The 13,233-nt window shown below is 40.1% G+C and overlaps 2 protein-coding genes across 3 annotated transcripts; both read right to left on the reverse strand.

The window, feature by feature from the left end:
* Positions 1-2,347: 2,347 nt before the first annotated feature.
* Positions 2,348-3,042, reverse strand: LOC131300501 (low temperature-induced protein lt101.2). Its single transcript, XM_058326380.1, has 2 exons — positions 2,860-3,042; positions 2,348-2,634 (listed from the first exon to the last, which is right to left on the reverse strand). Exons 1-2 carry the CDS (start codon positions 2,938-2,940, stop codon positions 2,551-2,553), a joined length of 165 nt encoding a protein of 54 aa, XP_058182363.1. The 5' UTR covers positions 2,941-3,042; the 3' UTR covers positions 2,348-2,550.
* Positions 3,043-5,712: 2,670 nt separating this feature from the next.
* Positions 5,713-12,892, reverse strand: LOC131300500 (uncharacterized). 2 transcript variants are annotated; one of them, XM_058326379.1, is made up of 3 exons: positions 12,745-12,892; positions 8,183-12,595; positions 5,713-6,203 (listed from the first exon to the last, which is right to left on the reverse strand). In XM_058326379.1, exon 2 carries the CDS (start codon positions 12,513-12,515, stop codon positions 8,208-8,210), a length of 4,308 nt encoding a protein of 1,435 aa, XP_058182362.1. In that variant the 5' UTR covers positions 12,516-12,595; positions 12,745-12,892; the 3' UTR covers positions 5,713-6,203; positions 8,183-8,207. The 2 variants fall into 2 exon arrangements, with proteins under 2 accessions (XP_058182362.1, XP_058182361.1); XM_058326378.1 differs by having other exon boundaries at positions 8,183-12,772.
* Positions 12,893-13,233: the final 341 nt, after the last annotated feature.

Consider the following 13,233-nt stretch of genomic DNA (forward strand, 5'->3'; position numbering starts at 1 on the left):
TTTCAGAAAAATAGACCAGGTTGTCTTGTTTTGAGACGTAAAGAAGTGTAATTCCTCAACTGAAATTAACATTATTCATTTCTTGGTGGCTGGGGTGATTGGTACCGGTTTAGGGAAGTGTAGGAAAAGTTTCCCGTGTTCATTTGACACAGGATTTTTGAAAGAATATTAAGATAAATTTGTTAAACAGTGGAGGAAACTATTTTCCAAATCAGTTTCCCGCAAATCTAATATTTTTGGCAAAGGAGAAGTTTCCAGACAGAACTCTAACGAAAAAGTCAAAGATGTGGGTTGGGTTTTTCTGCTATATCTGAACAAAGTACATGAATGAGCGATAAAAAGACAAGTACGTGCAAGAAAGTTTGATATTTCTCGCACATCCCTTTTGTTTTCCAGTAACTGACCGGCTTAATAGGTAGAACATTTCACTGGAATCATCTGTGTTGTACCTTTAATTGGGCGTCTGAAAGTGATGGTTGGTTTGTGATCGTGTTTTAAGACTCTCCTTAAATATTGCTCGCCGTACTCTTGCAAATATCCCTCCGGTAGTCGTTGAGGGCCTAAATATCCATCCATGGCTTCTAATAAATTTTTCTGCCCTCCTTATTTTTCAGATAGGAATACAGAATACTAAATTTGGGACCTAGAGCCTTAGCTAATACTGGAATGCCAAGTTTGTGATCATATGTGTCTGTAACAATCATTTGTAGTTGTATTCCTCTGCCTTGATAGTTCGATGTACAAGAAAGAGTATTTCTACCGATCACTTTGACGGACACGAGATACTCATACCTTTTTCTTATGAAAGGTAGGACACGGATACGTTTGATCATATATATTCAGTTATAATGCGCTGTCATATATTTATGTTGCAAATCATGTAACGAAAAGTTACAGTAAATATCGAAGAATCTAGACTTACACGGGGTGCAAGAAATTCTCAAAATAGAGCATGGGCACAGTTGGGAATCCTCAAGAAACCCTTCACGAGTTTCTCTACAAATTTTCTCAGATTTAAGAAAGAGAATGGACATGGAAGAAAGAGTGTCGAAAAGGTGTCCGAGGTCATGTCCTTGCGCCTTCTTTACATGTCGGATACTGACACGTACACACATACTTCTGAGTTGACAAGTACAGAATCAGCTAGACTAAATTAGAACAACTTTGATTCTGGAAATGGACCTTGTGCATTGTTTCTTCCATCCACCCTTGAGGATTCCCCCCTATAGGGGAGTTACGATTGGTGACCAAGTTAAGTTGGCCTGATTTGCTTTCCATTCAATTCTTTTAGCCTGTTTTAGAATCATGAACTTAAGAGAGATTGATGGAGTCTGAACTTGTGTAGTTCCATTAGGATTTAACAGAGAACACTCTGTTGTCTCGTGGCTAAAAATTGTTTACGATTCATGCCTGGTTTTCTGGTCATGAACCCTTTCGACACCATCACGTCACACCATACATTTTTGGGAATCTAAAGACTTAGAATGAACCATAGCAATGTATGGTGTGATGCTGAAGCCTGAAGGAGTTTGGGGTTTCGTGACGCCCTGTGACGGTGCCTCATACCGCTTCATAACTAGTCCTACTTGCTGGCATGCTCAGCAGTGCTACGCTTGATTAGAAATGGCAATTCTACATCGACATGGACCTTCAGAGTCCTAGCCTGTAGTAGCCAACATGTATGCTGTGGACCTTTTCTTCTATATCTTCTGTGTTTTTTAATGGATGTAGATTAAGGGCATATGGTAGCAGTTTTCAGTGTGGAGTTGAAGCAATTTCAAGTAATAGCTGAAAGGTTAAATCACACTAAACTCCCTTCCGTACCCCACCAAACTCACCTGTTTTGGCTCCATCTCGGTGTCAAAAAAAATATCGAGACCATTTATCTCGTAGCTCTTACATTATAGAATGTGTGCAAAAAACCATCTTGATGAAAAACTGCCGTCAATATGGACTGGACAAATCGTCTAAAAATGACAACTTAATCTTAAAACAACATTCGTTGTCCATTGTAAACAATTTTTTTCATACATCTATCTATCGATCTTTTATCGAGCTGATTTTTTGTTCACTTGTGCATGAATGCGAGGGGTACGAGATGAGCCGATTGGATTTGATCTATTTTTGGCCCAGGATGGAATCAAAATAGTTGAGTTTGGTTGGGCATGGAGGATAAGGGCAGAGAGGGAAGCTTACCCCAAATAACTGACATTCTAAAGCTATTTTTTTTGGCCCCTACCATCTTTCCTTTCTCTATTCATCTCAGCCCTTGAGGAAGAAAAGCTAAATGTAAAATTTGCATATTTCTAGTACTAGTAATAAAGTTGAAACCTGTAAAGCATTCATATGATAACCTTGAGAGTAAAAACAAACTCTCACAACTCAATCAGATTAAAAACAGAGTAAAAGATCTGAACAACAGTCCCTCCCGTCATCAGGTCACCAACTTTGTTTAGGTGAAGTAAGTATGACCGACAAGCAGGCCTAATTTTAACAGCCGGAACAATAATCATGAAAGCGGCTTTGCAGGCTCCGTAGCATGAAACTATACTAACCAACTAATACATAAATTGCATATATGATCCCTGGAATGTACCCCAACAATGTCAGCAACAGACATATCCAGAACTCTACCTGCAAATACCATCACCACCAAACGGATTTTAGTATTAAGAAGGCCGGGGGGGGTTGGTTGTGGGGGCGAGGCTTTCGCCCCGCGCCTCATGCATGGGGGCGAGGAGCGGTGCCAAATGCACTGGCGCCCCACTTGGTATATATCAATTCAACTTTACTAAAAACTGAACTAAATCTTGATGGAAAGTGAGTAATTGGAGATCGAGTGAGAAAGAAGAAGATTACTCCGCAGCCATAACGGAGGAAGACCCCAACAGGTGGTAGCAGGATTGCCAAGATCACTTCCACAAATGTCTCTGACCCCATGGTTTATTACTCTTATTAGTACTCCAGTAGTTAACAATGGTTGGATTGGATGGAGTTGGGATTGAAATTGGAAAAGGTGGGAGGGCTGTGTTTATGGTATGAGAGAGAGAGAGAGAGAGAGAGAGAGGTGTCAGCGAGAAACGCTCGCTAAAGAGTTGAAGCTTTGTGGGAATGCCACGTTGTAGAGCACGCTGCACGTGGGGGTTATGTAGCATTGCAGCTGTCCCTGTCAGCCACGTTCCCCTTAAATTTTTGTTTATTTTGTTTTGGTGTTTTTTCGTCTTTCCGAACTTTTGTTAAATCAAGTATTAATTGTTTTTGGATCAAAATTATCTGTCTCGAAGACGAGTCTAAAAATAAGAAATTAGTACTAAACGTATAAAATAGTTCAGTAAAGACAAAAAAATAAAAATAAAAATACTACCGAACAGTTGATATTTTTGGTACTTTTGTCGGCTTATATGAATATTTTTCTACTTTGATCTCCACTTTTGTTCATTTCTGATTGTTCTCGTTTGAACAAATGAATAATTACTAAAAATTATGACGAAAAGCTAAATAAAAAATTACAAAAAGTGAAAAATATCAAGAGAAAATACGAGACAAAAAGTTTCGAGAGAATAGAGCTTGACATTTACTCTCGCTCTCAATTCTCGCTATGCGCTCGCATTCTCAATGTTTGCACTCACGAATTTAGTTGTTTGGGAGATTTTTGAAATATGCTTTCACGTTCTCCCATCTGCACCCGCACGTACATTATGTACTTAGAGCCGACTTCTACAATAAAGCCCCCAAAAAATTTCTAAGCATTATCATTATTGTCATTTTTGAGGAATCAACACACATCATCATTAGTGTCGTTAAACTAATTTAAGTTTACCCAATTTAACTCCTGTTCAGCTCAATAAGACTTCACAGGGACTAGCTCTGGGGCCTTGGCCTACTTTTCCCCTCAAGATAGACCATCCACATCTCCCTATTTACTTTCCTTTTCAAACTAAACTAAAGAGCCAAAGCTGAAAAAACACCCCAATATTAGCTTCTCTTCCTCCCTCACTACATTAAAAAAAATTAACATTTGATACTGTGGCTCGTTTTCTTTGCTGAGCCACTGTTCACTCGCGTCCGAAGTTTTTAATCACTCCTTTCTGTAGGCTTGGTTGAAATCCCCAACCAACAACGATGGCAATGAAGACCTGGTTGGGAAAATAGGCTGTTGAAGATGAAAACCACAACGCAGATTACGAGATCAGTTCGAGTTGGAATTGAAAGTTACGGTTTCACGGTGGTGGAAGATCTGGTTTGGGGATTTTGTTTCAAGAGAGGAGAGAGAGAGAGAGATAGATTGGGTTTTTGTTTTTGTTGTCGCCGGCAAACATGATCTGTCTTGGGAGCATCACGTTGCTCGATTACCGCCGTGTTTGGTTGATCGCCGCTGTGTTTGGTGGCCTTCGGTCTTTCAATAAACATTTGGCCTGTGTTTGTTTGGGTGAATTGGAATATTTTAATTGAGAAGAAAGTGAGAGTAAAGAGATTGATGCAGTAAATATTTTAAAAGTGAATAGCTAAAGTAATAAAGTGGCTTTTTGAAGTGTAAATTGATCCAAAATGTAGAGATTCTGGTGCGGATGCTTTATCTTGATTTGTCAGCTTCACTAAAATAGTCACAAGTGAGATCACAGCACAAATGGACCCCAACTTCTTTATTTACTTTTGGCATCCCAAATGAGGCCTCAGGCCTCAAATGACATAGTATTAGTCATAATAATATCTTTAAAGCTCATTAAATTTTAAAGTCAAAATAATATAGACTATTAAATAATTGGCAGTAGGTTTGAAGTGATTGCTAGTATTTTTATCGATAACAAAGTAGTAGTAATATCTTTCAGCCATCGATTCTTTAAATACTACAGTACTTGATTAGCTCAAAGCTTGATTGGGATATTAGGCCCGTTTTGCTAAGGTTATTATTTTTTAAATACTTATTTCTCATTTTTCGAAACAGATTATTCTCTTACAATACACAAGTAATTTTTAATTCAAAAAATAAATACTTACCTTTAACGGAACGGAACAAGGCCTAAGTTCATTCAGCACAAAAAACCAAGGTTGGTTCCAGCTCAGCTTATTCTCATTTGAGACTTGAGAGTGACTTTTTTCGTTGAAATTATCTTGAATAGCAAGTACTGTATAAAACTTGAACCATAATCTAAAATTTTAAGAAATTCCTGTTCAGAGATCCCAAGACAAGCAGTAACATCAGTTCTCATACACGAGATCAAAAGATAATTGAAGCTTACATCCTTTCTAAATGCCGAATATGGGGAATGCTCCTAGGCATCGCCACACAGTGCCTAAGTCTCTTTTGGGGTCGAAGACAAAGGGTAAAAAACAAGAGGGGTCTGGGACACCATTCCTGAAGGCACTGAATAATCACTTGCATCTGTGTGAGATTTTAAGCAGGATCCATGTTTCATCAGAACCACTAACCAAACATCGGATATAACCCCTTTTGGAGATATTCTGATCAAACAAACAAGCTCTAGAAGTTAGTGCCATAAACCTTCTAAATCAGCCCTAGGCCCTAATCCAGCAAAACAGACTTGAAAGCAGGCTTCATACACTTCTACAAGGTTCAAATGCATAAGTAGTACCATATCTTAAAAGACATTTTATCATGTTGCAAACTGCTATTCTCCTCTAGTCAAATGCGACCCGCCATTTACTTCCACATCAAAATAACATTGGCTTTGTTTTCCAAGCACTGTAAAATGAATATAACAATCAAATGGAATTTTCAATGAACAATGGCCAAAACTCAGAGCAGGCAACTACCTGTCCAAGAACCAAACCTTGCCCACATACAGAGCCATAACTCTTTGAATCAAAATGGCCAATGCTTTGCATTCTTATCCACAGCAGCATAAATCATAATCTTCTGCCATGAAACTAAGACAGCAATATCATTCATCTGGCCAACAGGCACAGACAACTGCTAGGTATAAAGAACAAAAGCACTAATCATGGTTCCCGTAATTGATCAACTCATATGATATACATCGTGGATAGGAACTCTCGAGATAGGTCAATTAATAGGATAACATCACACCAAGCAAAGCATGGGAGCAAAGTGACAGCATGCATAGTTAAACATACAAGAGTAGGAGCCCTGAACGAAAGGAATTTAGAAACATATAACCAGATAATGGAGTCTGGTTATCTTCTTCAGCAATTCATGCGGAAAAGAGTCCTCTTATCAGCCCCTATTGACCACAAGAAAAATCAATCATTCAGATGGACAATATTTCACATAGAGAAAAAAAGAACTGAACAGAAACATCCAGTGCATCATAAAAAGGCGCAACAAGTATTACAGCATGGGTTCCAAAGATGTTGATCTAATGTCATTTAGGTACATTGGATCCTCTGACTTTAAATAAACATCACAACCAGATTTAAGGGGAAACAAATACATTGAGAAAGATGAGGCGTCTACCAGCAACGTAGCGAACCAGCCGGATGTGGAAATATCCCAAACCACTTCTAAAACAACGGAAACAAATGATTCTCCTCAATGCAGACCCAGGTTTACTACAGAGACAACTACCAAACGGTAAGACTAGACACATAAACGTAGTTCAGATACTCCCACACTAGGTATGCGAGATGATCCACTAACTAGACCAAACATGCCCTAAAGGTATAATAAAACTAACTAATCATTCAGCTCACAATATGGAATATGATCTAAAAGGTTGGATTTATAAGAGCTGGGTAATGACAAAAGAAAGATCTCCAATTATGCAAAAGGCGAGCCTCTGCATTGCCAAGCATTGTGCAATATATGAAAATGTTCATCACTTCCAAGCAATCCAACGAAGGTAAGAGAAAGCCGAGCCTTTATGTGAAGAGGATAATAATAGAGAAGAGCTAAGGGAAGAAAACAAGCCAAACTGAGAAGAAAGAAAGAAAAACAGATAGATAGTGGCCTAACCAAAATTGGACAACCAAAAGTTGCTATATCAGTTTTTGATTATCCATTTAAGGAATTTAGCAATGTCAAGTCCCACATTGGTTATTTTTTGCCCATAATCAAAATGAGTTGGCAAAAATTCAAATCTAACTATCAATTTTTTCTCTTCTCAATCTAATGGTCTAGATTGAATGGCATTCTAGTAAAATAAGTGAAAGTGTATAGCATTTGTTAAAATCCATAAAGTGATCAACATTGTTAAATGCACAACCACTTGCAAGTGAGTTTCACCTACCAATAAAGCATTTGCTTTATGGAGAGTGGTTTCACTTACCAATGATGGTTGTACTTGATTGAGAAGATGTGGGGTTCAATAAATTTGGTTATTGGCAAAAGGTTGCTAGTTTTGATTATCCAAGGGCCAAAGTTTGATGAGTTGCTAAGGTTGCTAAGTTTGGTTATTCCAATGTGAGCTCTTTTTTGAGCAAACGATGCTAACTTTAGCATCCTTTTGATTTTGATTATTCCACTATGGATGCTCTAAGCGTGACATAGAGAAGGAAATCCAGCCACCACCTGCATTAGTTTTTCTAATCAGCCAACCACCAACATGATTTACTACAAAAGGTTGTATGGATAACAAAGAATGAAGAATACAATACATAACCTCTACCCCAATAATCGATACACTAGTCAATGCTTCATCATTGTACTTACTAATCAGGTCAACATATAAGTAAATTGAACCGAATTCTGTAGAACTCTCAATACATTTATCTCCTAGGGATGCTATCATGTAACTGTGTTTTCTAACTGAATTAGAGACTCTACTGCGGTCTCTCGTTTTGTCGATTTTTTCATCAGTCATTCAAGTAATCTGTTATGCATGTCATCAGAGGTACGATCTTTCCGGTTTTCACTTTTTCTAACAGGCCCATTTCATATCCTAATACACAGTACCATTATTTAAGCCATGTAGGTAGGATCTCCTACTAATTCAATTCAATTCTAAAATGTGTTTTCAGCAAGCATTTTGCTCACAAACTGATATATTTGCATAACAATATGATCTAATCTCAAACAAGTGCTTCAGAAATGAGATAAAAACTTAACTAAAATTAGACAATCGATTTTGTTTCTCTGATGGATTCCACATTTCCCACATGTACACTATGAAAGGTTATACTTCTGTATTATCAAGAGCCATATGAAACTGAAAAAAAGAACTGCCTGAATAAATCGTCCATTCAAATGGAGTAAAAACATTACCAGAATAGATCTTCAAACAGAGACATCAAGTTGCATCCTCCAGGCCTTGTGCCGTTGCAAGGGGAAAGGTTTCAAATGAGATTGACGGTGTATAGTTGAGCTTCGACGGTGTATAGTTGAGCTGGTAATTAACTGTCACTGGCCCAAAAATGTTAAATGTCCCCGCGCTACTGAGAGCCACTTGTGCATCAGAACCTCTCTTAAATACCACTCTGGCACGGCCAGTCTCCACATCAACTTCAGTTTCAGATTCCTTTAAAGGCCCAAACCGCCTAAATGTTCTTCCTAAATTCAGTACAGAAGGAACAGGATCTCCCTCAGAGAAGTTCAGTAAAAGTTCTGCTGGGGACATATCTTGTTTCACCTTATCAATATACGCGTTTGCCTCCTCTGTATCCGGCTCATAGTTTGCATTAGAAAATCGCTTCTTTCTAGAGTAAGCCCTACGACTTGATTTATGGGGTTTATTTGGATCAAAGGCCACAAGCTGATATTCGCCTTCTCTATTCTTATTGTCGCCAGAGGGTTGCTCTTCCGAATTGTTTTGAATACTCATATCTGTCCAGTAAGAGTCATTCACATCGTCAAACTCAAATTCTTCTGAATGCCCAACACCATGGGGTTTTTTCTTCCTGCCTCCACCTACTCTTCCGATAAATGAATTCTGCTTCCCAGAGTACCGACCCAAACTAATGGAATTTCTAAAACCAGTGAAGAAGCTGATGATGGTATTTGGTAATCCGTATCCTTTCGTAGGATCCTTAGCTTTCAAGTTAAGTTGTGATAGCATCTCATTCAAAGATGAGCAATCCGTGGTAAAATTTATCCTTCCACTTGGGGAGTTGTCAGGTACCTCACTGCTTCCGTCTTCCACCTTTTGAACCTTTTCACCGTTACACTTCACAATTGAGGGGGGGCCTGTCAGTTGGCTTGCTGCTCGGCGAATGTATTCACCAATCTTAAATGATGGCTTGGGAATTGAAGACACAACAGTAGACACTTTCGCAGGCCTATCTTGAACGTCGGAGCCATCGGAAAGGACATCAACACTCTTCCTTTTCTTGCCAGAGGATGACGAAACCAACTTACTTGAAGCTTTTAAATCTGACTCATTTTCACCATCTGAAGAATTTTCTCTATCACCAATTAATTCCGACAATTTCTTCTCTTTCTTGCTAGGGTACTCAATATCCTTAAGATTGTGTTTACGCTTATGAGAAGAGCTGTTTCCGATTTTCATTCTCCCCTTAAAGGAGAGAATTTGATCATCACTGAGCGAATGGTCAATCGACTCACCCAACTGTGGATTATTGGCATTTTTCTCCGAAAAACCTCCACAAAACTGCAATCTGGGCAACCTATAATAACCTTTTAACCGATTGACAGCCAGCAATTGGGCTTTGGCAACAACAAGATCCAGTCTATTAGCCTCTCCAAATGGGGACCGTGCTAAAGCTCTTACATACCCTAATAATTTAGCAGGTTGAAAAGAACTCACCCCTGTAGATTTGTCCACACCATTCCTTCTACTGGATTCTTGACGGACTCCAGTGTTCTCAAAAACCTGATATTCAATATTGTCGTAGGTGTCTTTTTGTATGCAAGAACAAGCCAACCCCAACTCAATCCGTCTAGAAACCTCGTCCAAAGCACAGCTGACAGCACTTTGGAAAGCTTCTGAATTGCTCTGCTTCTCTATCTGGGAGAAATTTGACCAAAATGGCTTTAACAGAGATGGTTCGTTCCAAGCAAAAGTTCGGTCCCCAAAATATGCTACCAAAAAGCAGCCTTTTTTGTGATATTTCATTGCCTCTTCTGATGCATCTGCAGAATCAAATATCTGTCCGGGCCACCACGGATGGCTCTTCACTTTGCCCCAGACTAAGTCAGAGAGAGAAAACTCACCTTCATTTTCTGGTACCAGAAGATAATTGCCTTGATGCACCTTTCCAGAGGTTCTAGACCTCAGAGTTGATCGTCTTGAGCTTTTATCTTCCACATTTTGTCCATCTTCTCCCATTTCTACTTCTAGCCCCTCATTTTGATTTAACAGCCCAGCGCCAGTATAATGTTCCTGAACTTCCACATCCTGCCTTGTACTGGAATCATCCAAATAAAGATCACCAATTGCACTCCCATCTACACACTCCGGGAATCCAAATCCTACATTGCCTTCCACAGCTTGAGTATCATCTTCAATGAGTTGAGTCAGTTTCTCATCGACAATCAGCATATTCATGCTCTGATCCCCGTCTTCCTCAAGAGTAGGTATATCAGCTAGGTGGGGTATTGTCTCTTGTTTTCCATCTTGCAAGGATATTTCGTCTTCAAGACTACCGGAACACGTTGGAATAGAAGTACCATGATCCCCTATTTGAGGAGAATCAACTCCTGCGGAAGTATCTTCTACTGTGTTCTTTCCCAAAGTATCAACCTTCAAATCTTCATCTTTCTCTGAAAGAAGTATATTATCAACCAAAGGACAAGATGCTGGAACCTGAACAATCCCATGACAGTCAACAATTGAAGATTCCTCTTTCTTATCAATTTCATTTTGTTCATCAGATGCCTCAGCTTCAGCTTTTCCTTGTACATGACCTTCTTTTCCCATGATTCCACCTACAGTCAGAGTGTTCAACTCTTCATCTTTCTCTGTGTATGTATTCTCATTCAAAACTTCAACCATTGCAACTTCACCTTCAATATTTGCTACCTCTTCAAAGTCCATCACTGCAACTTCCTCTGTTTCAGCAACAAAAGCTTGCTCATTTGAGAACTCAGCAATTCCACATGCATTCTCATACTCCATAGTCTGATGATCATCTGAACAAGCCACAGTCGCAACCGTATCATCAGTTACTGGAATTTTCACTTCGTAATTTGAGACACTGCTTTCAGTCCCTGAAGCTTCATTGCCACTGACAACTTTAGTTTGTTCATAAGAAGAGTGGGATTCAGTACATACAGCTATTTCCCTTTCCGAACCCCCACTCACATTCTCAACTTTAAACTGTTGATCCTCTGCATAATATAAGTTTTCATCTGAAGCACTGAGCACCCCGTTTTCAGCTGTCAAAGGCTCACCTTGGCCGGCAGCTTGGATTACAGTGCTGGAGATTGAAATCATGCTCTCACCAGCTACCAAACAATCTGCTGCAACTTCGGCTTGCACAATACACGAACCTGAATCTGCACATAACGTAGCAACTTCCCCAGCATCCACACCAATCTCACCAACAACACCACTTTCTGGAGTTCCAATATCAGGACGCAAAGAAACTTTGCCATCCGTGACATCTTTCTCCTCAGCTGTACCGGCCTTTATCTGCTGATTATCTAAAGTGCCTTCTGTGTGCAAAATCTTTTCCTCGTTCATCACCCCTACGTTCCCACCAACAGCACCTTCAACTTGTTGATAAAAAAGTTCAGCACTATCAAGAATAGCACCTTCTTTATTGGTCACTTGACTGTGATTGTTTTCTGGATCATTTGAATGACCCTCCTCAGCACGAACAACCAGAACTTCATCTTTGTCCTTCAGAGCCTCCTTATCGGCCGTCGCATCTACTCCATCATCAACAACTGGGGTTTGCAAACTAGAAGATTCCAAACCAACCGAAGAACATACAGCTGCATCTTCAATTTCAGGATTCCACAATCCATCATTTGACGCACCACCTCTTTCTGTCACCAATTCAACCTGATCCAGTGCACCACCCCCTTCCTCAACAGCATTCATACTTCTCTCCACACCCTCATCAACCGATTCTCTTTCCAAAATCTCCTCACCAACACCAACCTCGTCTGCAACAACTACTTGCGCTGAATTCGCTAAAGTAACTCCCAGCCCTGTCTCAATGTCAGAATTCTGAGCTTTACTGTCCAAAGCACTTGCTTCTGTGGCACCACCAACCAATGGATCACCTATCTCCGAACCCCCCTCCTCACTTACCCTCATGGAAACTTCCTCAGCAGCAACATGGGTTTGTTCACCCAAAGACTCCACAGTTCCCTCAAGACCTTCAGCCCTAGTTTCCGTATCAGAATCCAAGACTTGACCTCCCAAATCCCCAACTCTCTCACCTTCCCTAGATTCGATTTCCCTCTCCAAACCCTCTTCCGCCAACGCACCGCCGCCCACCTCCCCATTCCGGTCCCCCGCAACCCCGTGACCACCAACCCCATCAACAAACACATCAGAACCCACTACTTCCACCATTACCTCCTCCCCACCCAGACCCCCCTCCATCCGACCCTCAAAGGTGAAATCTTCCACTAGGGTTTCATCAGCATCAGACCCACCAACAGGACTCACACTAGATTCAGAAGCCATAATTCAAAGCATCAGACTATATTTCAACTCAATCACGAACCACTCATCTGAACTCAAAATCCTTGCGGATCGATTAAACCCTAGAAACACATGATTTTGAAACCTAATTACTAAGCCGTATATAAACGTGTATATATGTATATATAGAGAGTGAGAGAGAGAGAGAAACAGAATTATAGAGCAAGACAAAAACCCTAGATTGTACTTTAGAGGAGAGAGAATTGCGTACCTTATTGCTCAGATTTTGTGTAGTGGAATGGGAGAGTGTCGAAGCGAACGAGTTGGTCGATCAAAAGAGCCGAACCTAGTGGCCTTTTGTTATTTTCAATGATTTGGCAGCTTTTGATTGGGTTGGAGAAGTGATAAGGTGCGCTCAGTTCTGAAAGGATTCTGAAACTAATCCAATATCAGGAGCGCACGTTTATTAGGTCGCACTCGTACTATGCCGTATCTAATGGAGGAGAAATTTTTGGGTGCCGGACAGTACCACACACGAGTTATCATGTTGCCGATTCCAGTCGTCTAAACGTATTTTAAACGGTCCGAATATTTGAGAGAGAAAAATAAGGGAGGGAGTGGTCGGGTGAGGGAATAAATTTGAACTGTTTGGACAGTTGAAATTGCTGAAGGGTACCACCACGTGGTACTCGCTCGGCACCAAAAAAATTTCTCCTAATGGAGTAGTAGAATTAGTTCGTATTCAAAGGAGTAAACTACC

This window comes from Rhododendron vialii, chromosome 9a, assembly GCF_030253575.1.
Source record: "Rhododendron vialii isolate Sample 1 chromosome 9a, ASM3025357v1".
NCBI classification, from domain to species: Eukaryota; Viridiplantae; Streptophyta; class Magnoliopsida; order Ericales; family Ericaceae; genus Rhododendron; species Rhododendron vialii.